We start from the raw sequence: 24,383 nt of genomic DNA on the forward strand, positions 1-24,383 counted from the left end.
GGTCTCTCAGTTCCCCTCTCAGGCTAAGTCTAGCAAGCAGCAGCATCCCTTTCAATCATGCCCCTGCAAACCTGGGAGGGGATCTAGAGGAAGGGGCAGAGGGGGTCGTCAATAGAGTGGGCGCCTGTCCCTCTCCTTTGTCACGAGTAGGGGAATGCCTGGCAGGCCAGTGGGCCAAGTGGCAAAGTTATGGAGTGGAGAAATGGGTGGTAGATGTTCTGCAGGTGGAATATCTACTACCATTCATCTTCTCTCCTCCCCTCTCAGACAGACCCTTTCTCAATCAGACGTATGCTCACACAACTCCCTGAAGTATTAGCTCTTCTGGAGGGAGAGTTAAAAATCCTGAACATGGGTGCGATAGAGGAAGTAAAGCATCCTTCTCCAGGGTTTTACAGTCACATTTTCCTAGTAACAAAAGCGACAGGCGACTGGAGACTGGTAATCGACCTTTCCACTTTAAATCATTTTGTCAGGAAGACAAGGTTCAAGATGAAGATGCCATGGACAGTGTTAGTAGCAGTAAGTGACAACAACTTGCTGTCAATAGATCAAAGGATGTACTTCAAGATCTCTATTCACCCTTCGCTTCTCTCTGGGAGAGCAGATATAAAAGTTCCAGGTCCTGTGCTTCAGGTTGACCACATCCCCTCAGGTGTTCACAAGGGTCTTTGTCCTCGTCTCAACATCGAGGAATTCGCCTGTTGAGGTACCTCGATGACTGGCTGGTCTTAGCAAGCTCCAAGGAGAAAATGCTGCTGGACAGAGATTGTCTTCTTCAGTTTTGTCAGGAACTAGGCATAAGAGTAAACTTAAAGAAGTTGAATCTTGTTCCCAGCCGGAAAGCTCTTTATCTACATATGGTAATAGATACAGCAGCATCGAGTTTTTCCATTGGACCAGAGGTTGGAGAAGTTGTAGTTAGTGGCACGCAAGTTCCTATGACAACCAGAACAGCCAATTCACCAGTGGCAGGTCCTTCTGGGGATTTTGTCTCCTCTGGAGAAGCTGATCCCTCATGGGCGTCTTCATCTTCGGTCTATACAATGGAGATTAAAAGACTTCTGGTCCCTGGCAGGAGATTCCCCTCTTCACAGAGCTCCTCTGTCCGAAGAGGTGAGGCAAGACCTTCATTGGTGGTTGGATGACTAGAATCTCTCAGTGGGTATCTCTGTGCGTCTACCCCTCCAGACTTCTGTTTTCAGATGCCTCTATCACAGTCAGAGGCATTTGGGATACGAAAGACAAGCTGCTATACATCAACGTTTTGGAGTTGGAGGCAACTTTTCGGGGTCTGAGAGAGTTTCGAGAGAAGGTAGAGGGTCATTCGGTGGTTCTGATGTCCGACAACACCACGGCCATCACCTATGTGAACAAACAGGGCTCTACTGTCTTGTCACCTCCATTCGTTGACGGTCGAGTTACACCAGTGGGCAGTGGGCAGTTAACAACTCAGTGGAGCTCTCTGTCAGATACATTCCAGGCAAGAGAAATGTGGTCGCCGACAGGCTGAGTCGTTGGGACCAAATTCTGAGCATGGAGTGGTCTCTGCATCAGGTTGTGGCAGATAGGCTCTTTCAGGTTTGGGGGAGGCCTATGCTAGACCTCTTCTCAGCTCACTTCAACAGGAAGCTGGAAGTTTTCTGTTCGGTGATTCCAAATCCTCTTGCTCTAGGGGAGGACACCTTTCAACACCCTTGGGACAACCTGGAGGTGTACGCCTTCCCACTGTTTTGCCTGACTCGTCAAGTTCTGAGCAGGGTAATGAGTTCTCGAAATCTCAGGATGACTTTGATAGTTCTACTGTGGCTGCAAGCATAACGGTTTTTGGACCTTTTGTCCCTTCTGTCAGAGGTTCCAAGAGATTCCCCCATGGCAGAGCTTCTTTGCCAGCCTCATGTTGAAAGGTTTCACCAGTCAGTAGAATCCCTGTCTCTTCACAGATGGAGACTATCAAGTATCTCCTCCGAGCAAGGGGTTTTTCTCAGGGGGCAGTGGGACGTATGTCCAGTTACCTCAGGAAGTCCTCTTCAGCAGTTTACCAGGGGAAATGGGGAGTCTACTGTGATTGGTGTCATCAACAGGGTTTCTCTTCACTCAAAACCTCTGTTCAGTGTATAAGAGATTTTTTTTATCTTCCTCAGGGATGAGAAAGGCCTTTCTGTTTCTGCTATCAGGGGGCTACAGAGCAGCATTAGGTTTGATGTTACGTCTGAAAAGCATGGACATCTCTTCATCTTGGGAGATCTTCTTGTTTTTCAGGGGATTCAAGCAGACCTGTTCTCCAAGGGAACTCAAGCCTCCAGCATTGGATGTTTCACTTGTCCTGAGAAGTCTCACTCAAGCTCCATTTGAGCCCTTGCGTTGATCATCAGACAGGGATTTGACACTGAAGACAATTTTTCATGTTGGCCTTGACTTCTTCGAAAAGGTTTGGGAAGCTTCATGGCCTAAGATATGATGTGAAACATACCAGGGGTTGGGGGTCTGTGACCTTCGAGTTTGTCCCAGAATTTGTTGCCAAGATCCAGAATCCCTCGGTGCATGACAATAGATTTGCCTCTTTTTCCATTCCATCTTTGAATGACTTTGTAAACAATGACCTGCAAGAGCTCTTGCTATGTCCTGTCAGAGCCTTACGTTGCTATCTTAAAGTTAACTCCCAGCTGGTTTAGGATACTTGTACTTCCCTCCAAGTATAGGTCTATCCTATTGTTAAGACCGAAGGTTTGTTCTGCATATGAACAAATGACAAATTTTTAATCAATTTGTATTTTTCTTAGCTAACAAACCTGAGGTCTTAACGTTTAACTGCCCACCTCTAGCACCCCGCTCACTCTTTTATGTATTATATTTCCTGGGTTGGGGAAAAGACAAGCGTCATGAGGTCCAGTGCTCGGTCTCTGACCAACTATCACCTCGTACGCACAGGAGTTGCCTGATCTCAAAGATTCCTTGCTTTATAATCTTTGATTGTGTTAACTGGTTGCCAGCTTGTGCTTGGAAAGTAATCCTCATGTTAAGAAATCAGGTTTGTTAGCTATGAAAAATACAAATTGATTAAAAATTTGTCATTTTGTTTCAGATTTGCATATTGCATATAATGTTATTTCCCTTCTTTACTTATAGGATTTCTTCCACCCCCACCTCAGTTTCATTTTCCCCAATATCTCTGGTTTTTTTCTTCTCTCCCAGCTTTTGCATTGCCCTCTGACCCCCACCATTCCCATTCCTCTTTATTCCCTAATCCCTCAAATATTCTTTTCATGATCTGTAACACTTTTATATTGCAACTTTCTTTGACCACACGCTGCTAATACCATTTGTTTTTTATTTTCTATAAGATTTGCTTTTTCCAATAGTACATGAAAACCTTTAGTTTCTCCTTCAAGCATGCTTTTCCCCTCACTCTGTTACACTCTGATTCTGCCATTTCATACCTAATTATAAAATCGCTCGTGTTTTCACTAGATTCTCTTGCTATTTTAAAAGTTTTTTCATTTACAGTAATTCTGCATTAGCATCGTTTAGATAACCTTCATCTTATTTGGATAGGATTATCTTTGAACCCTCAGTACCGGTAAGTTCATTTCTATCTGTTCCTTCTGTGACCTCTAGGGTTTTCCCTTTTTAGCTCATTCTTATCTCTATCCCCAGGTATTTCACTTTTACACACACCACTAGCCAATCTTCGACTTGTCCCTCTCCATCCTTTGTACTCATCTTGTATCCGGCTAAATCTTGGACAATCCCTTCTACAACTTATCTCCCTTTGTTCACTATCTGATCTGACCTTCTTTAATCAGCCACGCTCTGCTACTGGTTTGAATTTACTCCTAACCTAATCTTTCCTAAATGCCACAAGCATGCAATCTACCCACCTGTTCATGTTCCTTGGTCACAGTATAATCCACCGTAAGAGTGTGAACAACACCACAACATGACTTACAACCCACAAACTCCCATAAGGCAGAGAACTCTTTCCTGCCCTACCAAACACCTGGTCTGTGCGTCCTCTTCTGCACTCTGTTATTGTGTACTTCTCCACCTTACGCTGCCGCCATCTTGTCTTCTATGATGTCACAATACAACTTAAATACATCGAGACATTTTCTAAAATCAAACACGTTTCCCATACATTGAACATTGCCCATATTTCACCAATACAGAAAATAGAAATAAAATAACATTGACTAAACTGATAGATAATCAGGGTGCCATCTTGTGCAATTCTGTATCTAAAACAAAGGAAGAAGATGGAGTCGCCTCCTCCCTCCCAGGAGGGAGATTAGCTTCCACGAGAGGGGGCCACGTTATACACAAAATCATCCTGTGCAACTCCTGATACTTCCAAAGATGAATCAATGGAAGAAAAGAAAGGAGACAGGGCATCAAAAGTACAGAGGGAAAATTTCTGGAAGAAGGGGACACAGAACTGTCCACTTGGGGAAGCAAGAAAACTTCCCAAGAAGGGCAAGTAGATACTCTACGGTGCTCCCTCTTGTAGATAGCCTTCCACTACGACACAGGCCAAGAACAACACTCAGGGCAAGGGTTACTTATAGTACAAAAATTGGAATGGCACATATTGCAAGTGGTATGGGGGTCAGTAATGGAAGACGCCAAAAATCTTGAACATGGGAATCTTGGAATGCCTGGACACATGCGTTGAGAGGGCTTAGAGCTCTTGGTGGAATCCATGATAAAAGACAAGCAGGTACACACACATGGAAAGCAAAACACAAATAAATCACAGGCTAACAAATAAACCGGCTTGAGAATGAGAGCACAAAAGCAAGACTACTCTTCAAGGTGATCTAAGAAAGATTGACGCATCACAAGGTCCCAAGCCCAGTCAGTGACCAACTTCCACCTCGTATACACATGAGTTGCCAGATGCCCCAGACTCCTTGCTTTACAATTTTTTTATTGTTTTAACCGGTTTCCAGCTGGTGGTAGAAGGTTTGCAAGCTATGAAAAATACAAATAGATTAAGAATTTGTTGTATTTGCAACTCTTCATACATAATAACTTTAAGTAACACAAATTTTCATCATTCCTCTTGGCAAATTCTTTTAAGCATAACATTTTGCCCATACAACTAAAACCTGACTGGCTGCCCGAGTTGCTGTGATGGTATGTTATTTGCTCACGTCCCTTTACTTCCCCTATGCAAACATTGAGTGAAAGACTAAGTTGGAATTTTTCCATGACTGTGGCAATTCAACTTCTGCACACATTGGTTTGCCCATGGTGTTATAAGACAAAGGGTTAAGGAGCTTTTCATTGCTTATTTATGTGTAACTGGAATAATGACAGACCTACAGTAGTACATAGAAATAAGAGGGCTGTATGAATAGAACACATTTGATTTACATTTATATACACATTCATGTTTATGAAAGAGCATAATTTGAAATGAAGAGAAAATTTGTATAAACGAATTTTACAGGAAATTGGCAGCTTTTTAATCCTCCCTTACTAATTTTACTCTACTTTTTCCGGGGGTGCCAGGAGAACCCTAAAAACACTAAAAGAAGGATATTATAAAGTAGTTTAAGGGGATAAGCATGTCATAATAATATTGACCTACAGTGCCCACCTAAAGGATTTGTTTATGGATGAAAATTGAAAATGGAATAGTGTAGGGCTAATGAGGTTAGATGTCGTCTAAGTAAGGAGAGACTAAAGGAAGAATGAAAAGTAATCGGCAGAAAGCAAAGAAGCTAAGCATAAGGAACTTCTAAGAACCTTCTGTACTGTCTGCATCATGCAGTGTAGGCCACACTTTAAGTGCCTCCAGTCTATAAGGGGGACTAAAGGTACCTATATTAAAATGTTTCCAAAATGAAGTGCTAGCTTGGCATTTTAAAAATTGCATAGTATGAAGGAATGCAGATGAACATCAGCAGCAATATTCCAAAGCTGGAAAATAGTCACTGAAGAGTGCATCTTGAGGATTACTGATTTTCACAAAATGAAGATAAAGAAAAGTTAGCCAAATAGGTGTTACAAGGAGAAGGAGACTCCTCGAACTAAACAGAAGAGCAGATGAAACAGTACCAATAGAAAAGACAAGGAATTCAAAGAGAGAAAGAAAGGATTGACAGAAGATGAGGGAAAGATCACTAATCAAATGGCATGTCTCGATTCAGTTTGACTTATGAGTGAGACAAAGAATGAAGCACAAAACTATGAGAACAGTATTTGAACAAGGATGATTAAGTTCAATCTTATATACATAGTTTTAGTGACAGGAGTGAAATAAAATCCTCTGGAATTTTTGCCATTGCATATATTAGATCTTTATAAGTTACTCTACTCCAATGTATTAGATCTTAATAGACTATTTAGCATATTATGAAAAGTATTTGGCCACATTTTATGCAAACTAAACTAGTCGTTAGCAGTGTTAAGTGACTATTTAGTTAACGGTTCGGTTCAAAATAATTATTTTATGCATTCAACTTACCTGTCAGATATATACTTAGCTATAGACTCCGTCGTCCCCGATAGAAATTCGAATTTTGCGGCACACTCTACAGGTAGGTCAGGTGATCTACCGCCCCGCCGCTGGTGGCGGGAATAGGAATCATTCCCGTTTTCTAAGACAGATTTTCTCTATCGGCCGTGACAGCAACATTGTTGTTGTTACTCCTGATTTGATTTTCGTGTTTTTTCATCGCTATTGATCTTCTAAGCCGGTTATTTTGGTGACGTATTGGATCTTTGGTTTGGCATACTCTTTCGTGGACTGTTATTTGGACTTGGTTTTTGGATATTTCTAATAATGTCGGATTCTAGCTTTACGGTTAGAAGACAGTGTGTAAATGAGGGATGCATGGTGAGGCTACCGAAAGCTTCGGTAGATCCTCACACAGTTTGTAAGGGGTGTAGAATGAATGAATGCTCAATATCAATGAATGTTCAATATCTAACACCTGTGATGAATGTGTACCCCACCGATCAGGCGTCCCCTCGGCAGATTCTGTGACGACCCGAACTGCCAAGGATCACTACCGAAAAAGCATCCTAAAACAGTGTTTTTCGTCTTCAGATTCTTCACCTAATGTAAGGGGCTGGAGCTCTGATGAATTGTCACGCCCCTTAAAAAGGAGTTGGAAGGCTCCAACTTTGAATTCAAGCCCTGAGCTTTTCTCCGATGGATCTCCATGTGAAAGGAAGAAAAGCAAATTAATTCCTAAATGTAAATCGGAGTCACCTTCCTATTCTAGACCTCCTTCACCTGAATCGGGAAAGGAGAAAGAGAATGCTGCTGCGAAAATTCTACTGAATGTACAGGAGCAGCTCTCCGCTTTAGTAGGAGTTTTTACGAAGGAGACTCCCAGAAGAAAGGACTCTTTCCTTCCGATAAAGAGAACGAAGGGAAGGAAAGAAGAAACGGACGTAAAAGTTGCGGATTCTACTCGGATGAGTATGAAGAATGCGCCAAAAGCGCCAACCTGGCGCAATGCGCCAGATGCGCTAGAAGCTCTATATGAGTCAGAAGAGCCAGAAGCGCCAGAAGCGTCAGATGCGCCAGAAGCGCCAGCCTGGCGCAATGCGCCAGAAGTGCCACCCTGCCGAATGCGCCAGAAGCGCCAGCCTGGCGCTAGGAGCCACGAGCGCCAACCTGGCACAATGAGCCACAAGCGCCAACCAAGAGCAATGAGCCAGAAGCGCCATCCAGGCGCCAAAAGATACGGACTTCTTCCAAAAGACAATTAAGCCAAGAGGTTTTGTCTAGCTTTCGGAAGGATAAACCTTTACCTGACAGGGAATCTAGGTGCCGCACAGGCGGCCGTAGCCCTTGTCAGGATATGGGTGGTTCCGTGGAAACCGATAGGAGAGGACATCCTTCCTCTGACAGGAGAGAAAGGTGCCGCACAGGCGGCTGTCGCTCTTGCCAGGAGAAGGATAAGGTCGTGTTGCAGGATCAACCTATCTCTCGTAGGGACGCAAGTTGCCGCACAGGCGGCCGTCGTTCTTGCGAGAGTGGGGCAGATGTTGCAAGAGACCCGTCTCCTATTGAAAATAAACAATCCTCTTCGGAAATGGAGTTGGATTTGGAAGAAGTATCGGACTCGGAAGACCACTCGTCTCCAGGCTTGTCAGATTACAAGACGCTGGCAGTCCTCTTACTTCAAGAGTTTGGGGACTCTTTAAGCCCTACTGCTCCTCCTTCTCCGAGGTCTTTATTTACAAGTACGAAGGTCTCAAAGCCATCATCTTTCGTTAAAATGAAGCCAACCATTTCCATGAATAAGGCTCTCCGATTCGTAGGAAATTGGTTTAAATCCAAGGAGAAGGCGGGGAAGACAGTCTTTGCCTGCCCTCCTTCCAAACTATCAGGAAAGAAGGGAATTTGGTACGAGACGGGCGAATCACTGGGTCTAGCTCTCCCTACCACTGCCGAAGCAGATTTTTCGAATCTGGTGGATTCGTCAAGGAGACAAGCCTTGTCATCGGCAAAGATCACATGGGAGACTTCTGAGATGGACCATCTCCTCAAGGGATTGTTTAATGTCTTAGAAGTTTTTAACTTCTTAGACTGGTCCCTTGGGGTGTTGGCCAAGAAGACTCAAGAGAATGAATCTCTTAGCCCAGAAGTCCTTTATAGTGTACTGTCCTGCATGGACAAAGCGGTTCAAGATGGATCAGGAGAGGTGGCCTCGCTTTTTGGAACTGGAATTCTGAAGAAGAGAGTCTTATTTAGTTCCTTTCTGACGAAAGCAGTTACTCCCATTCAGAGGTCATCTCTTCTTTATGCTCCTCTTTCGGACCAATTGTTTCCTGCACAACTAGTGAAGGACATTTCTCATTCTTTGACAGAAAAGGCCACGCAAGATCTCTTGGCCCAATCTGCAAAGAAATCAAGGACTTCGGTTCCTGTTAGGAGAGAGAATCGTACTCCTCAACAGCCCTTTCGAGGGAGCTCCTCTGCTAGACCCTCCTTTAAGAAGAGAGGAATACAGAAGAGAGGTAGGTCTTCATTCAGACCTATCAAGAAAGCAAAATGAGACACCAGTCCTTCAAGCACCGGTAGGAGCCAGACTTCAGAAATTTTCCGAAGAATGGACTCTTGAGAGAGGCAGAAATATGGTCCCTTTCAGTGGTAACGAAGGGATATATGATCCCCTTTCAAGACAGGCCTCCCTTGACAACGAACCCGAGGGAACTGTCAGCCCAATACAGGGACCCTGCCAAGAAAGAAGCATTATTGCAACTGGTAGAACAGATGTTGCAAAAGGAGGCCATCGAATTGGTTCGGGATCCGCATTCCCGAGGATTCTACAACCGTCTTTTTCTGGTTCCGAAATCCTCGGGAGTGTGGAGACCGGTCCTGGATGTGAGCGCATTGAACCGATTTGTAGAGAACACAAAGTTCTCTATGGAAACATCAAAATCGGTTCTTGCGGCTCTTCGTCCAGGAGATTGGATGGTCTCCTTAGATCTACAAGATGCTTACTTTCATGTCCCCCTGCATCCATCATCGAAGAAATATCTCCGATTCATGATGCAGGGAAAAGTATTCCAATTCAGAGCCCTATGCTTTGGCCTGTCTACGGCCCCTCAAGTGTTCACGAGGCTAATGATGAATGTTGCGAGATGGCTACATCTAGAAGGGATAAATATATCCCTTTATCTGGACGATTGGCTAATAAGAGCAAAATCGGAACTTCAGTGCTTGAAGGACTTGGAGAAGACTTTGGATTTGACAAAATTTCTGGGACTACTCGTGAACCTCGAGAAATCACAATTGATCCCCAGACAGAACATAGTCTATCTGGGGATACAGATGGATTCTCGGGGTTTTCGGGCGTTTCCATCACAAGAGAGAATTGCTCGAGGCTTAGAAAAAGTCTCTAACTTCTTAGGGAAAGAACGGACCTCGGCGAGGGAATGGCTCAGTCTGCTGGGCACCCTTTCCTCGTTAGAGCAGTTCATTTCCCTAGGGAGATTAAATCTCAGACCTCTGCAGTTTTATCTCAAACAAATGTGGAGTCAAAAGACAGGAGACTTGTCAGACTGTTTTCCCATTCAACAGGGGATAAAATCCGACCTGAAGTGGTGGTTAACCCCATTAACAAAGAACGAAGGGGTGTCCCTCTTGATTCGGAACCCTCACCGAGTGTTGTTTTCCGATGCCTCGGAAACAGGTTGGGGGAGAACACTGGGTCCAAAGGAAGTGGCGGGTACCTGGACCAAACAACAGGCTACACTGCACATCAATGCGAAGGAACTCCTGGCGATTCATCTAGCCCTGGAATACTTTGAAGCGGAAGTCAGAGGAGTGGTAGTTCAAGTCAATTCCGACAATACCACAGCTCTGGCTTACATCCGGAATCAAGGGGGCACTCACTCTTTCTCACTGAACGTAATAGCGAGAGATCTATTAACCTGGACAGAGGAACGGGGCATAATTCTGCGGACAAGGTTTGTTCAAGGGGTAAAAAACCTAAGGGCAGACAGGTTGAGCAGAAAGAACCAGGTACTCCCGACAGAGTGGATGCTCCACTCAGAAGTCTGCAGACAAATGTGGTCCCTCTGGGGAAGACCCCAGATCGACCTGTTTGCCACGTTCCTCTCCAGGAAGATAGACAACTTCTGCTCGCTAGAAGAAGATCCCAGAGCCACGGCGATCGATGCTTTCCTCATGGATTGGTCAGGCATAGACGCCTACGCCTTTCCCCCATTCAAATTGCTGGGGGAAGTACTAAGAAAATTTGTGGCATCGGAGGGAACGAGACTAATTCTAATTGCTCCCTTCTGGCCTTCCCGAATCTGGTTCACAGAGGTACTGGAATGGACGGTGGACTTCCCCAGATCTTTACCCAAACAGGACAGATCTGCTCAGACAACCCCACTTCGAGAGGTTCCACAAAAACATCCAAAGTCTCTCCCTGACTGCCTTTCGACTATCGAAAGACTGGTCAGAGCGAGAGGCTTTTCAAAGAAAGTGGCAACTGCAATTGCTAGAGCCCGCAGAGCCTCTATCTTGCGGGTCTACCAATCGAAGTGGGAAGTTTTCCGTAGATGGTGTAGGTTGAAGAAGCTGTCCTCTTCCAATACCTCTGTGACCGAAATCGCGGATTTTCTTCTCTTCTTAAGAGAAGAGTCGAAATTGGCCGTATCCACTATCAAGGGATATAAGAGCATGCTCTCAGCTGTTTTTAGAAACAAAGGGCTGAATCTGGAAAATAATAAGGATCTTCATGATCTCATCAGGTCTTTCGAGACTACGAAATTGAGATCTTCTATTCCCCCGAGTTGGAACCTTGACGTAGTCCTAAAATTCTTGATTTCGGACAGGTTCGAACCTCCAGATAAAATCTCATTCAGAGATCTTATTAGTAAATGCATATTCCTGTTGGCTCTCACAACTGCTAAGAGGATCAGTGAATTGCATGCTTTGGACTCTCGGGTGGGATTTAAAAAAAGACTCTGCGGTTATTTCTTTCCAGGATCTATTCCTAGCAAAGAATGAAAACCCTTCTAAACCTTGGCCGAGAAGTTTTGAAGTCAAGGGACTCTCTTCTCTGGTAGGTAGAGAGTTGGATCGGTCCCTTTGCCCAGTCAGGACCTTAAAATTCTATTTAAAAAAGAAGACACAGCTTCAGGGATGTCGACAAAGTCTTTGGTGTTCGGTAAGAAACCCCAAAAGACCTATGTCAAAGAACGCACTGGCGTTCTTTGTCAGAAATGTGATTACCGAAGCTCAGAGGAATTGCCAAGAGAACTCTTTAAAGCTGCTGAGAGTAAAAGCTCACGAAGTCCGGGCTGTGGCAACTTCCCTTTCTTTCACTAAGAATATGTCCATGAGAAACATTTTAGCAGCAACTTATTGGAGGTGCAATTCAGTATTTGCAATCCCACTATTTAAAGGATGTTAGAGTAACATAACGATAAATGTTTTTCTCTATGGACCTTATCGTATCAGCGGATACTATGCTGGGAAATGGAGCAGACGCTGATCCTTAATTTTTTTGTTTTTATGTTTTTAATGATTATTTGTAATATTGTTGTTGAGTTGTGGGTTGCTTGAAAGGATGTTCGGGATGACTCCTTTCAATCTTAGTACTAACCCCAATTAGGAGGATCAGGTGATCAAGGGATTAGTGTCGTGCTCTATGATCATGCCAATAGGCAAGGTGTTTTGTCATGTAAGTGGATAGGACCCCATTGACAAAGATCCTAAGGTTCTGAAGCGTAAGTGGGTAAGACCCCTGTAACAGACCATCAAGAACTCTTAGCATGAGGTCACTACCTCGCTGAGGCTCTTGAAGCGATACGGGCTCCTAGGCAGTAGCCATGAAGTCTTTTGCTAACACAGGTAGGAATCAAGGTTTTTTATTTTTATTACCTACAACATATGTTGTTTCCTGTCTATTTCAGTAAATTAGCTGTCTCTTACCCTGCGCCAAAGGTGCCAATCAGCTAAGTATATATCTGACAGGTAAGTTGAATGCATAAAAATGTTATTGTCATGATCAATAAAAGTTTTATGCATACTTACCTGGCAGAATATATACGGTGTATGGCCCCCTACCCGACCTCCCCTCAGGAGACAGGTGGAAGAGAAAATCTGTCTTAGAAAACGGGAATGATTCCTATTCCCGCCACCAGCGGCGGGGCGGTAGATCACCTGACCTACCTGTAGAGTGTGCCGCGAAATTCGAATTTCTATCGGGGACGACAGAGTCTATAGCTAAGTATATATCTGCCAGGTAAGTATGCATAAAACTTTATTGTGTCATGACAATAATATTTTTATAATGTATTAATTGTTTAAATTATATAGATTGCACAATATTCACCGTTTAAATTTCTGTTCTAAGTTTCCTCTCTATTTTTCAGGTATTGTGGAATTCTGTCATGGCCAGTCTTAGCAGTAGCATAACTTTTTAAGCTGATAAGTCTCAAATATATTTTTTGTTGGTATATAGTATTGGTATATAGTTCAATATTTTTTCTAAAACATTTACATAATTTTTGGTAATGTAAAGAAACAAATTCTTCTAGAAATAAATGAGTAGGTATAAAAGTCTCCTTCAGTTCCTCTCATAGGTGAACTACTTTAGTAAAGTAGTAGTACTCTTCAACCACAATAGGTTTGTCATGTTTGCATTTAGGCCCACTGAATTTTTCAGTTTGCACAACATTGTAATGATGGAGGATATATAGTGAGATTTTTGAAATCCGTCTCCTGATTGTTTAAATTGGGTTTATGTTCCATGTTCCTGCATTTAATTTACATTGTACTTTCATGTTTCTGACAGTTACTAGTATCTTGGCAGGCTTATACTTAGATAACATTCAAGGAATTTTAACATTTTCAGTGTAAAATTGTGATGTGTTTGGTACCAAATCAAAATATGTTTCTTGGAAGGACCTGACAGCAGTTTGGTAACACTTCACCATTACTTTATTCTTGGTGGTCACACAATTCTGTGATTGAAAGACTTGCCAGTAGCTTGGTAACATGTTAACACTACAGTACGTAGCTCTTGGTGTTTACACAAATTAGTGAGCAAGTTTAGCAGTTCATATGTACGTTTGAACAGCAAAAAGATGTTTAGGGATACAGTATGTAAAATATTGGTTTGTTCTGCCAGTTTAAATTTTAGTTAATAATTAGTGGTTGTTTTAAGAATACATGTTCTGATTTATGTGATTGTAAAGCGAACAAGTCATTCCTTTCATAGTTTTTCACTGGTTTAAAGTGGGAGTTATTCATGTACTTGAATAGTAAAAACATTCTGTTTCCTAGAAGGAGAGAGGTCTCTTTCAGATGAGGTGAGAAACTATAATCTCTCATGCTCCCTGAACAGTATTCATGAGTACAGTTACATATTATAGTAGTCGTTTTATTGGTAACTATGCCATCCCATAGGTAAGTTATTTTGGCATGAACACTTATCAGTCAGTTGGATTTTGGTATTTGCTGGCTTATTCAGCTCAGGCATGGGCAACTCCCATTTTGCAAAAAACCAAACAGGAAGTAAAACTGATGAACCAAAAGTAAATTCTATAAAATTAATCAAAACAGTACGTATAATCAGTTCCCAATATTGACACAGAGAAGTTATGTCAAACATACCAAAAACAAAATCTAACACAAAGGAAAATAGCTAAAAGTGAAATGAAATATTGAAAATTATGGCACAATAGTGGCAGCACGAGTATTGTAATCCACAGGTTGTGACAGTGAAGATAGTGACTATGTGGAGTCACACAGAAGAATGAAGAGTTGAAGCCGATTGTCAAATGTGGATCTGGTCATGCATATTGGAGGCTTCTCAGTATCCAATGGTGCAAGCTTGTGCAACAGGGTTTCCATTCCATGCAAGTAAAGTAACATACTGTATATGATTAATAAATTTTGTAGTTAAATGCAAGCCTTGTTATATAAAACTTTTTTTGTCATGATTAGAAGCAAACTTAGTAGATTATCCATTTATGTATGTGCATAACTACCATCTTTTCTCTCTTGTGCAGTTTATGAAGAAGTAGATTCACCACGTAGCACATGAATGAACAACAGAAATACCTTGGCTAGACAGTTCTCAAATTTACAATTTTTAAAACAAAATTTGAATCCTTCCAAAAATAATTGTCAAACTGGGATCTTTTTATTACTTTACCAAGATCCAGGTAGGTGCTTGCTATGTACAAAACATCATTTAAATCAATTAACTACTGTGTAGAGTAGAAACAATTATAAATCTCAGTTTTTGCCAACAATATTGCATTATGATGTCAAAATGTCAAAGCTAGGCCACAGCAACTCATCCAAAAGCATATTAAGTGCAAATTAGATGTAAATATAATGGACTTAATTTAACCAGTTAAGCATCACTATTAGGAATCATCACCACTCCCATATCATCACATTTTCTTGCTCACAGAGTGGTCATTTACTAGTTTATGCTGGTTTTTATGCTTTTATATGAATTCTGTTTTACATTGATGTTTTTTGTGTAAATATATTGGGATATTATATAATGTAAGATAAGATAAAAGAATTTATTTTGAATTTTCGTTTACGTTTGTATCATACTGTTTTTGTACACGTGATATTCTAGGCAAACTTTCTATATATTCATCTAGAGACTGCTTGGCAAATCCATCCATTTCTGTTACATTGTGCTTCATGACTTCATAAAAAAACTTTTTTAAAAACTCCAAAGGGTTTCCCTTATCCTGAACAGTAAACTTCACAACTTTTGGGTGAATGAAAAGTAAAGGGGCTTCTCTAATTATTGGTTCTGCTCAGTACCTTGGCAATGACACACTGAAATCTAAATTATGGTTTTCTTCAGAATCAAATAAATCTTCACTGTCTATGCTAGAAGTTTGAGCTGAGCCTTTTAGTCATCATCAGTTTCTTCATCAAGTAGTGATACTATCTCTTTAGGCAAAAGGTTTATCTTTCACTTTGGAATGCTCGAAGCCGTTGGTCCTGTTGCTGAATAACCACTGGTTCCATGCAATGTAAAAACACCATAAAGCAAACAAACAATATGGGAGATAAATTGGATCAAAACAAAAAGAAAACAATTATTTAAATGGGTTCAAAACAAAAAGAAATCAATCATTTATCATACTCGAAGACAAGAGGTAGATGTCCTCTATCATTTACTCCCAGTGTTGCCAAATGATGTTCCTACAATTTGTGTAGGAGTAAAGTATATTCTGAGTTTGATCAGTGCAGCACCCACCTTGAAATATGGAGAACATGTTACTCCATTAAAGGCTGTGTGATATGAGGGGCCAAGTAACTGAGATATGCCATTGGTGATGCTTAACAGGTTAATAATTGTGCACATGAGATAGATCTCTAAATCACAATTTTGTAACAAAAATCCAGGAATCTGCCAAAATGTAATTGTCAATCCTGGTGCATGAAAGTGCAGGGTATTTGCAAATTATCTTAAATGTCTAGACTTAACACAAATTATTACAAATAATATATATGTATATGATGGACAGAGAGACAGTCTTTTTATAACCCCTAACTACAGTGCTTTGGGTCTATCTAATTGTAACTTTTAAGTGTTACTTGATGACTTCTATTGTGGTGTTAAAACCTACTCAAGGTGAAAGGGTTAAACCACAGAAAATCTTTAAGGTTGTAGATTTGTAGGTTTTACTTGGAATACTTATTTATAAGATCACATATGCCAATAATAAAATATGAAAAGTTTAGTAATAAGGTAAGGGCAAGCATGATCTTCCTCCTCCCCAACCACCTAACATTCCTTTAGATCATCAATCTACATCCACATCTGTTTTTGCTTATATTTTGTTTGGTGTATGTGTGTTTTTAATCTTTAATACCTAGAGATTTATCATGATTAGGATATTGTATATAATACCAGCAGATAGAAAAATAGTAGTACTATATGGTAACTGATTGATATTTTGACATTAGTGTATTTAAATTTTGAAGTATCTCTACCCATTTTTATTCATAAGTATTCAGAAATTAGCAACACCTAACCAAGATAGAAAAACTTGATGTCACAGCATTGCCATGAGGTTTTACATTGTGTTTTGGGCATCTGTTCAGGCAAACCATTCTGCTTGTGTTGCACTATTCTAATGTTTTTCCGGTTGTTTTAGTACTCCTTCAAGCTGACCATTCAGCTGATGTCCCATCAATCTTATAACAGTTCTTCTGGTGACTGTACCAGTGCCATATCTGTTCTGTTTTACCATATTCACCTGGTGTTCCATCATTTTGCTGACTTTTTTACTGCGCTCAACCACTGTAGTGATTGTTCTACTTGTGTTTCACTACACTACTGTCATTCCACTTTTTCTAACCATTCTTGTGGTGTTATACAATTCCAGCAACCTTTCTGATCATTCTGAGGTGTTTCACTCCGTGTTCAGGCTTCCCCAAAATTCCATTCTAGATAGCATAGCCACTGTGAATTCTCAAAGGAGGTGCATTCTCATGGTCCCCCCAGGGCTCCATGAGACAGACCAATCAATCTCAGAATTCTCTTATAGTTGGTCTTGGCCCGAATAGTGTTAGTTGGCATAATGATATAATATAAATGACTAGACAAGAGGGCTCTGTCTCCTGTCCTTCAGAGACTACCTTGGTTTTTCCTTCATCCCACTCGAACATGTGACAACAGCATGTGTGTTGGCTATCTTCCCCATTGTACTTTTTGATCATCTTAACACCGCTCAAGCTACATACATAGTTTTAAGACCCAGCAAAAAGCTTTGTTTCTTTAACATTTTAATGGGTAGGCTTATATTTGTTAAACTGAGAAGTTCAGCAGGGGCTTCCTTGCAAGGTGAGAAGTTTTGAGTAGATAGCTAGGCTACACTGAAATAGCTGTGCTGTTTGTTCCGATACGTAATACAAACCCTCGGTCCTTTAACAATAGGAAGGTAACTAGCGGCAGCTGGGACGGTCGTAAGCTTCGAACAAGGGGAGAACGGTAGTTAACTGCTTGTCCGGTCGTGCGCGCGCCGCGCGCCCGGGTGGTGAAGAACCACTTTTGCTTTCGGCCGTGGTGTGACAGGACATGTTCGTCATCGCTCTGCCCGCTATTTTCGTCGTGTGCTTTGGATGTTACAATTTTCTTCTGAATGATTTGGTGTGTGGTCTTTGATGAAATTGTAAGTACTTTGTTTTCATTTTTCATTGAGTGAAGATTAATTAATCATGGATCAAGAAGAGCTTTCGCCGCGCCCACCAACTGCCCGTAGAGTGTGTCCGGGTTGGAGGGGCGTAAATGCGGCGGATTCCGCTCTTACCCAGATATTGATCCTCAGAGTTGTGTTTTCGGTGTCGGGGCGAGAATGCTCCCGAACCGAACCATGTGATGTATGTGTAAATTGGTCAGAGGCGCAGTGGGGTGCTGTACGAGGGTAGGAAGAGGCGTAGGTTGACCAAGGAGTCGTCGGAAAGCTCTCCAGCGACTCCTTTGGTTACGGATACCTCGTCATCCTTCCTGCCTCCAGCTCAGCCCCCACGATTTGCGCCTTCCCCTGCGGGGGGGGGTTTCGGAGTCCTTCTCCTCACTCGATCCGTCGAGTGTGGAGGAGGGTGCCCGATACCCGGATGTGCAATTGTATTCGGGGTCTTCCGTCCGCTCTGGGTGGGGTTCGTCCTCCCCCAGGCGTGAGGGTGCCCCTCTAACTGACCCGACTGTTCCTCCTCAGGTGTGCCTTCTGTGAGTGACGACCTTGGACAGGTGTGGGCGTCGTTGGGACTGCAGGGCCGCCCCCAGTATCCAGGGCTTGATTCAACGGCTAGCGGGGTCGGCAGTGGTAACTCATGGTGTGGTTACAACTACGACCAATACGGTGTCAACACCAGCGTACGCCGCCCTCCTCATGTTGGTGTATACGCAACACATTGCGTCAGTGACTCCAACGGCGTCAATTCAAATGCCGATCGCTGCCGTGCCTAAGAGGGGCGTGCCGCCGCCACCTGGGTTTTATGCTGCTGCCGACGCCCGACTTTCGATGGCCCCAAAAAGTTCGCCCCATGGATCTACCGCCCGCCCCCCCAATCCCAAAGATGAGTTTGGCTGAGATGGAGAGGTCTGTGACGCCGGATTATGCTGCCGTACCTGCCGTACCTGCAGCTGAGTGTTGCTGGCCAGCCCCTCGCGCCGCTCCTACGAAGCGCGCGGTGCGGGACTCTAATGTTGATGTTGCTGCTGGTGCTGGTCCTGCTGGTGCTGGTCCTATTGGTGCTTGGTCCTGCCTGCCTGCTGGTCCTGCCCTGCTGCTGGTCCTGCTGGTGCTGGTTTCCTGATGGTGCTGGTCCTGCTGCTGATGTTTCCTGCCGCTCCTGCCGTGCCTGCCCCCCATGCCCACGTCGCGTCTCGTCATGGAGGTGCTGCCACCGGTCCTCAGGTCTTTCCGGACAGGATCAGTCGGGGCGTGTTGCTTCGGCAATTGGCCCGACTTTTCCGTGGATGGAAGACCTGGACGTCCGTCCTGAGAGAGCTGACGAAGAAGAGGAAGAAGAAGAGGAAGATGTCGTCGTCGTCTTCATCGTCTTCTTCGTCGTCTGTTGCCGCCTCTTCCCCTTCGACTTCTAAGGCTTCCAAGCCGAAGAAGAAGAAGGCTGCGCCTCCTCCCACCCCTAAGAAGGCTCCTACGGGACCTTCGAAGGGCCCGTCTCGCTCTGGCGTGACGGGGGGTGCTTCTGCTGGTCCTCCTGTTCCCTCGGGAACGGGGCCCGTCTCCTCTTCTGAGAAGAAGAAGAAGACGGGGGACCAAGGATGTGCTGGCTACTGCTGGTACATCCGCGCCTGGTCTTAGTAGCACTGCTGCTAAGTCAGGTACCCGGCTCGACTTCTCGTTCGCGAGAAGGTCCGAGTGTACGGTCTCCTTCGGGCGACCGTGCAGCCAATGTCAAGACGCCTGAGCTTGCTCACCGTCACGACAGAGGCACGGAGCAGAAGACTGTCGAGAGTCGCGCAAGTGACGCTCGCCAGGTCCAGCGGACCGCGGTCTCGTAGCCGACCAGGCCGGTACCCTCGGGTTTGACGTGACGGTCTCTGACCGGCCACGGGTTGAGGCTGAGAAGAGGTCCCCCTCGACCAACGGCACCAGCTTCGGATGGTACCAGCGGTTTGACGTGCCCGTGAGGACGCTCACGGTCTCACCGCGAAAGCGAGCTCTGCAGATCACCTGACCGCCGCTCCCAAAGGGACCGGACGGAGACGGTGGCCAGCAGCAGCTCGTCTGAGCACGAGATCGGGTCGACGTGCTCAGTCGAGCCGCTCGCCACAGCTGTGAGCGGCACGACCAGGCCTGCAGCACGATCCCCACCGCGGGTTGGTGATCGGCTGCAAGCCCCCCACGTACGCTGGTCCTGCCAGCGAAAAAACGGGGGGGGGGGGAGCGTCAGGTCTGTCTCTCCTATACCTTCAACTTCCTCGGGCTACACCGGGAAGAGCGAGGTACCCAGGAGTGATCGTGAGAGGTGCGCCGCTCACGATCCCGCCACGACGCCGCACGAACCAGGCATGGTTGTAGGACCAGCCAGGTCGTACGCGCAAGTGGTGGAGGCGACCGTCAGGGGTCTGTTGCTGTTCCTCCTTCTGAAGGAGGAGGGTCTCGAGAGCTGCTCCTGTTGGAGGGACTGGACGGTCCTACTCCTCAGGACGCTGTAACTCCTGAGATCCAGAGGAACTTTGCCCAGGTTATTGCGCTGATTCGTCAGCACAACGACCTGGGGGAAGGATCGCCGCTACCACCATCTGAGCCCACGTCCCGGCTCGAGTCATTTTTGGGGCCCGAAGAGGGAACCCAAATTGACGGTGGGACTGCCGCGATCGGAGCTTGCAGACTCAGTCCTTGACCAGGTGGAGTATTTCGTCTCAGGACGAGAGGACTCACTTAAGTCAGGACGGTCTTGCCAAGCTACTTCCTCCTCCTCTGCAGCGACAGCGGAAGTTCTACGTGCCATCAGTAGATCCAATACCGCCCAAACAGGTTAACCCGGAGCTAGCTAGGCTAACTCCAGGTGTGTCCCTGCAGCAGCTCCTGTCAGAGAACCTATGGTTCTCGCACAGGTAGGCAAACTGGGCCTGGAAAGCTACCGCATATGGCAGCTTTCCAGGCAGTCTCTTGTTGGATCTGTGGTCCCTCACAGTATCCAAGGTCGCGGCCGACGCGGGGGCGCTGCCCTCGAAGACGACCCCGACTTCAGGAGACTGTGCCAGTTCGTGGAGGTAGGGCCATTTCTACCTCGCCCATCAGACGGCAAACCTGTGGGCCAACTTGGTTCTCCGTCGTAGGGACGCTGTCCTTACACGAGTAGCCAAGGGGCCGGGCGTGAAGCGGTAAATGGACTACGTAACGGACCATGAAGAGTTCCTCCGCTCTCTTTCCCGGAGAGATGGTGGACGCTGCGGTGGAAAGACGGCGCACTGATGACAGTGACCGTCTGGTTCACCAGGCAGGCAGTTACGAAGGTTTCTGGGCAACCTCGTACATCTGCGGCTAAGCCTAAGAGTTTAGCTAGCGCTTCCTCGGCTGCTAAGACGGCTGCTCCATCGAAGCCCCGAGGAAAGACTCTTCCTGCTTCAACTTCTAGTAAAGGAGGCCGTAACCAGCCCTCCTCCCAGCCCTCCTTTCCCCGAGGAGGTGCTGGGAAGAAGTCGAAGCGAGGTGGGAAACGCTAGGGACGGCGTTCCCCCTCACCAGCTGCCGGAAGTGGGGGGGGTGCCTGGCGAGCCATTGGGCAACTTGGCAGCGCTACGGTGCCGAGACCTGGATATAGACGTTCCTTGGGAGGGATATCTACTACCCTTCGAATCTCTCGGCCACCCCTCACCTCCAACCCGGTCCATCTGCAGACATATGTTCTGGGATCCTCAAAGGACGACGCTCTTCGGCAGGAGATCAAGACCATGCTGACCAAAACGAGCTGTAGAAGTCGTAGTGGATCGGTCACCGGGCTTTTACAGCCGCCTTTTCTTAGTGGAAAAGGCATCGGGGGGGCTGGCGCCCGGTGATAGATCTCTCTCCCCTGAACCGATTTGTTCGCCAGACTCGGTTCAAGATGGAGACGGCACGTTCCGTGCTGGACTCCATCAGGAGAACGACTTCATGCTTTCAGTGGACCTGAAGGATGCGTATTTCCAAATACCCATCCATCAGTCCTCCAGAAAGTACCTCCGCTTCATCTTCGACGGGACGGTGTACCAATTCAGGGCACTCTGCTTCGGTCTCTCAACCGCCCCACAGGTGTTCACGAGAGTGTTCACGCTGGTGTCTGCTTGGGCCCATTCGCACGGGATACGTCTTCTGAGGTATCTCGACGATTGGCTGGTCCTGGCAAGCTCCCGCTCGCAGTTTGCTGCAGGACAGGGATCGACTTCTAAAGTTTTGTCGCGATCTGGGGATCGTGATAAACTACGAGAAGTCCGATCTCGAACCAAGCAGAAGATGAAGTACCTGGGTATGCTGATCGATACGGTAGCAGCTCAAGTCCGCCCCGCAGACTTGAGGATCAGCAAATTCAGGGAGGCAGCCGGCCGGTTCCTGTCTCGGCAGGAACAGGCAGCTCAGCAATGGCAAGTCGTGATCGGCCACCTGTCGTCACTCGAGAAGTTAGTTCCTCACGGACGTCTTCACCTGCGGTCTCTCCAGTGGAGACTAAGGGAGAGTTGGTCACAGGTAAAGGATCCACCTTACTTCCCCGTGTCCATCACGGAGGAAGGAAATGAGGCAGGACCTAGCCTGGTGGCTCGACGACAGGAACCTCTTAAGAGGAGTGCCCCTACGCACTCCCCCCCCGGAGATGCTGCTGTTCTCAGACGCATCGACCGAGGGATGGGGCGCACACCTGGAGGAGTTGCTGGCTGCAGGTGTGTGGGACCATCACGACAAGCACCTTCACATCAATGTCCTGGAACTCAAGGCGGCGTTTTACGCTCTCCAAGAGTTCCAAGACCGCTTGATGGGACACTCAGTGGTGTTGATGTGCGACAACACCACGGGTAGTGGCATACGTCAACAAGCAGGGGGGCCTAGGTTCTCTCCCCGCACCAGTTGACGGTGCAAGGTGCACGAGTGGGCCACGGCTCATTCGATAGAGCTGTCAGCACGCTACATTTCCAAGGCAAGAGGAATGTAGTAGCGGACAAGCTCAGCCGTCGGGATCAGGTAATAGGACCGAGTGGTCCCTACACCCAGAAGTGGCGAAAAGGCTCTTCAACCTGTGCGTCCAGTCATAGACCTAGTTCGCCACCCGGCACAACAAAAAAACTTCAAGTTTTTTGCTCAGCCGTGCCGGACCCATGGGCAGCTGCAGAGGACGCTCTTCAACACCCCTGGACAACCTCTTCGTCTACGCCTTTCCTCCCTTTTGTCTGATTCGGAAAGTGATCAACCGAGCGCTGGTCATCCCAAATCTCGGATGATCCTGGTGGCTCCCAAACGACCTCAAGCCGTTTGGTATCCGGACCTGCTGGCTCTTCTTGCAGAAGAACCGAGAGAGATGCCCCACTGGCACAACCTTCTAGCCCAGCCACACGTAGAGCGGTACCACCGAGCAGTCCAGTCCCTACAACTTCACGGCTGGCTGTTATCCACCATCTCTTGCGAACGAGAGGCTTTTCTCGCAGCGCAGCACAGAGAGGCTGGTACACGTCAGACAGTCCTCTGCAGCTGTGTACCAGGGGAAGTGGGCCGTCTTCTGTGGTTGGTGTCGTAGACGGGGTCTATCTCCTCTCAGAGCCACTCTTCAGCAGGTAGCGGATTTCCTCGTATTTCTTCGCCGAGAGAAGCTCCTCTCAGTACCCACAGTTAAAGGCTATATAGCTGCACTGGCACTCGTCAAAACTGAGGGGAACTGGACATCTCGAACTCGTTCGAGATCTCCTTGCTAATGTATGGAGCTTCGAAAGGTCTTGCCCACCCAGGGAGCTCAGGCCACCTGAGTGGGATGTGACTCTCGTCCTTAGGAGTTTGACTCGAAGACCATTCGAGCCACTCGAGAGTCGTCAGACAGGGATCTGACCCTCAAGACCCTCTTCTTGCTGGCCCTGGCATCGGCGCAAGAGAGTAGGGGAACTTCATGGTCTGTCCTTCAATGTTAAACATTCCAGGGGCTGGGGATCTGTGACGCTCGATTTCGTCCCGAATTTCGTAGCTAAGACTCAGATCCGTCGATCCCTGACGACAGGTTCGAGTCTTTCACAATCCCCTCCCTAATGGATTTCACCGACAACGATACGGATGAGATGCTGCTTTGTCCTGTGAGGGCGCTACGGCGCTATCTGAAGAAAACTCGACACCTCAGGCCTGAGTGTCGACGCCTCTTCGTTAGCACTGGGGTTACCAAGAAAGAAGTATCCAAGAACACGCTTTCTTTCTGGCTGCGTGAGGTGATCAGGAGAGCGTACGAGGCTGATGGTAGTGACGACATCCGTACGCTCCGACCCGAGAGCCCACGAAGTCAGAGGTATTGGACCCTCTTTGGCGTTCCGCAAGAACTTCTCCGTGGCGCAGGTCCTGAAGGCAGGTGTCTGGGCCAACCAGACTACCTTCATCGTCCCTTCTACCTTCGGATATTGCCCACAAGTCCTTGGATACTTTTTCCTTGGGACCTGTGGTGGCTGCTCAACACGTTGTGTAAGCTTACCCAGCACCCGAGCAGGCAGAACAGCATCGATTCCTGGTGTGACTGTAGGAATGAATGGTTGAATGAGAGTGCGACTGGCTTCTCTTCTCCATCTTTCTCTCTCTCTACCTGTGGGCAGAGGGTCACGGTCGTCACCATGCTGGAAAGGAATCCGATCAGGTAAGCTACTCAACCGAGCCCCAATCTATCCTTTAGTTAGGGATAGAAGCAAATATCCTCCACTCCCTCCAACAAGGGGGAAGGA

The 24,383-nt window shown here is 46.1% G+C and overlaps 1 protein-coding gene across 1 annotated transcript in view; it reads left to right on the forward strand.

The window, feature by feature from the left end:
• LOC135217567 (cytosolic Fe-S cluster assembly factor nubp1-like) overlaps nt 1–15,190 on the forward strand; it is a 184,004-nt gene extending 168,814 nt beyond the window's left edge. Inside the window, exon 9 of the mRNA XM_064253536.1 lies at nt 12,859–15,190. Within this exon, the coding sequence (XP_064109606.1) occupies nt 12,859–12,890 (32 nt within the window). The 3' untranslated portion in view covers nt 12,891–15,190. The remainder of the gene's footprint in view (nt 1–12,858) is intronic.
• The last annotated feature ends 9,193 nt before the right edge of the window (nt 15,191–24,383 follow it).

Source organism: Macrobrachium nipponense, chromosome 19 (genome assembly GCF_015104395.2).
Source record: "Macrobrachium nipponense isolate FS-2020 chromosome 19, ASM1510439v2, whole genome shotgun sequence".
Taxonomy (NCBI): Eukaryota; Metazoa; Arthropoda; class Malacostraca; order Decapoda; family Palaemonidae; genus Macrobrachium; species Macrobrachium nipponense.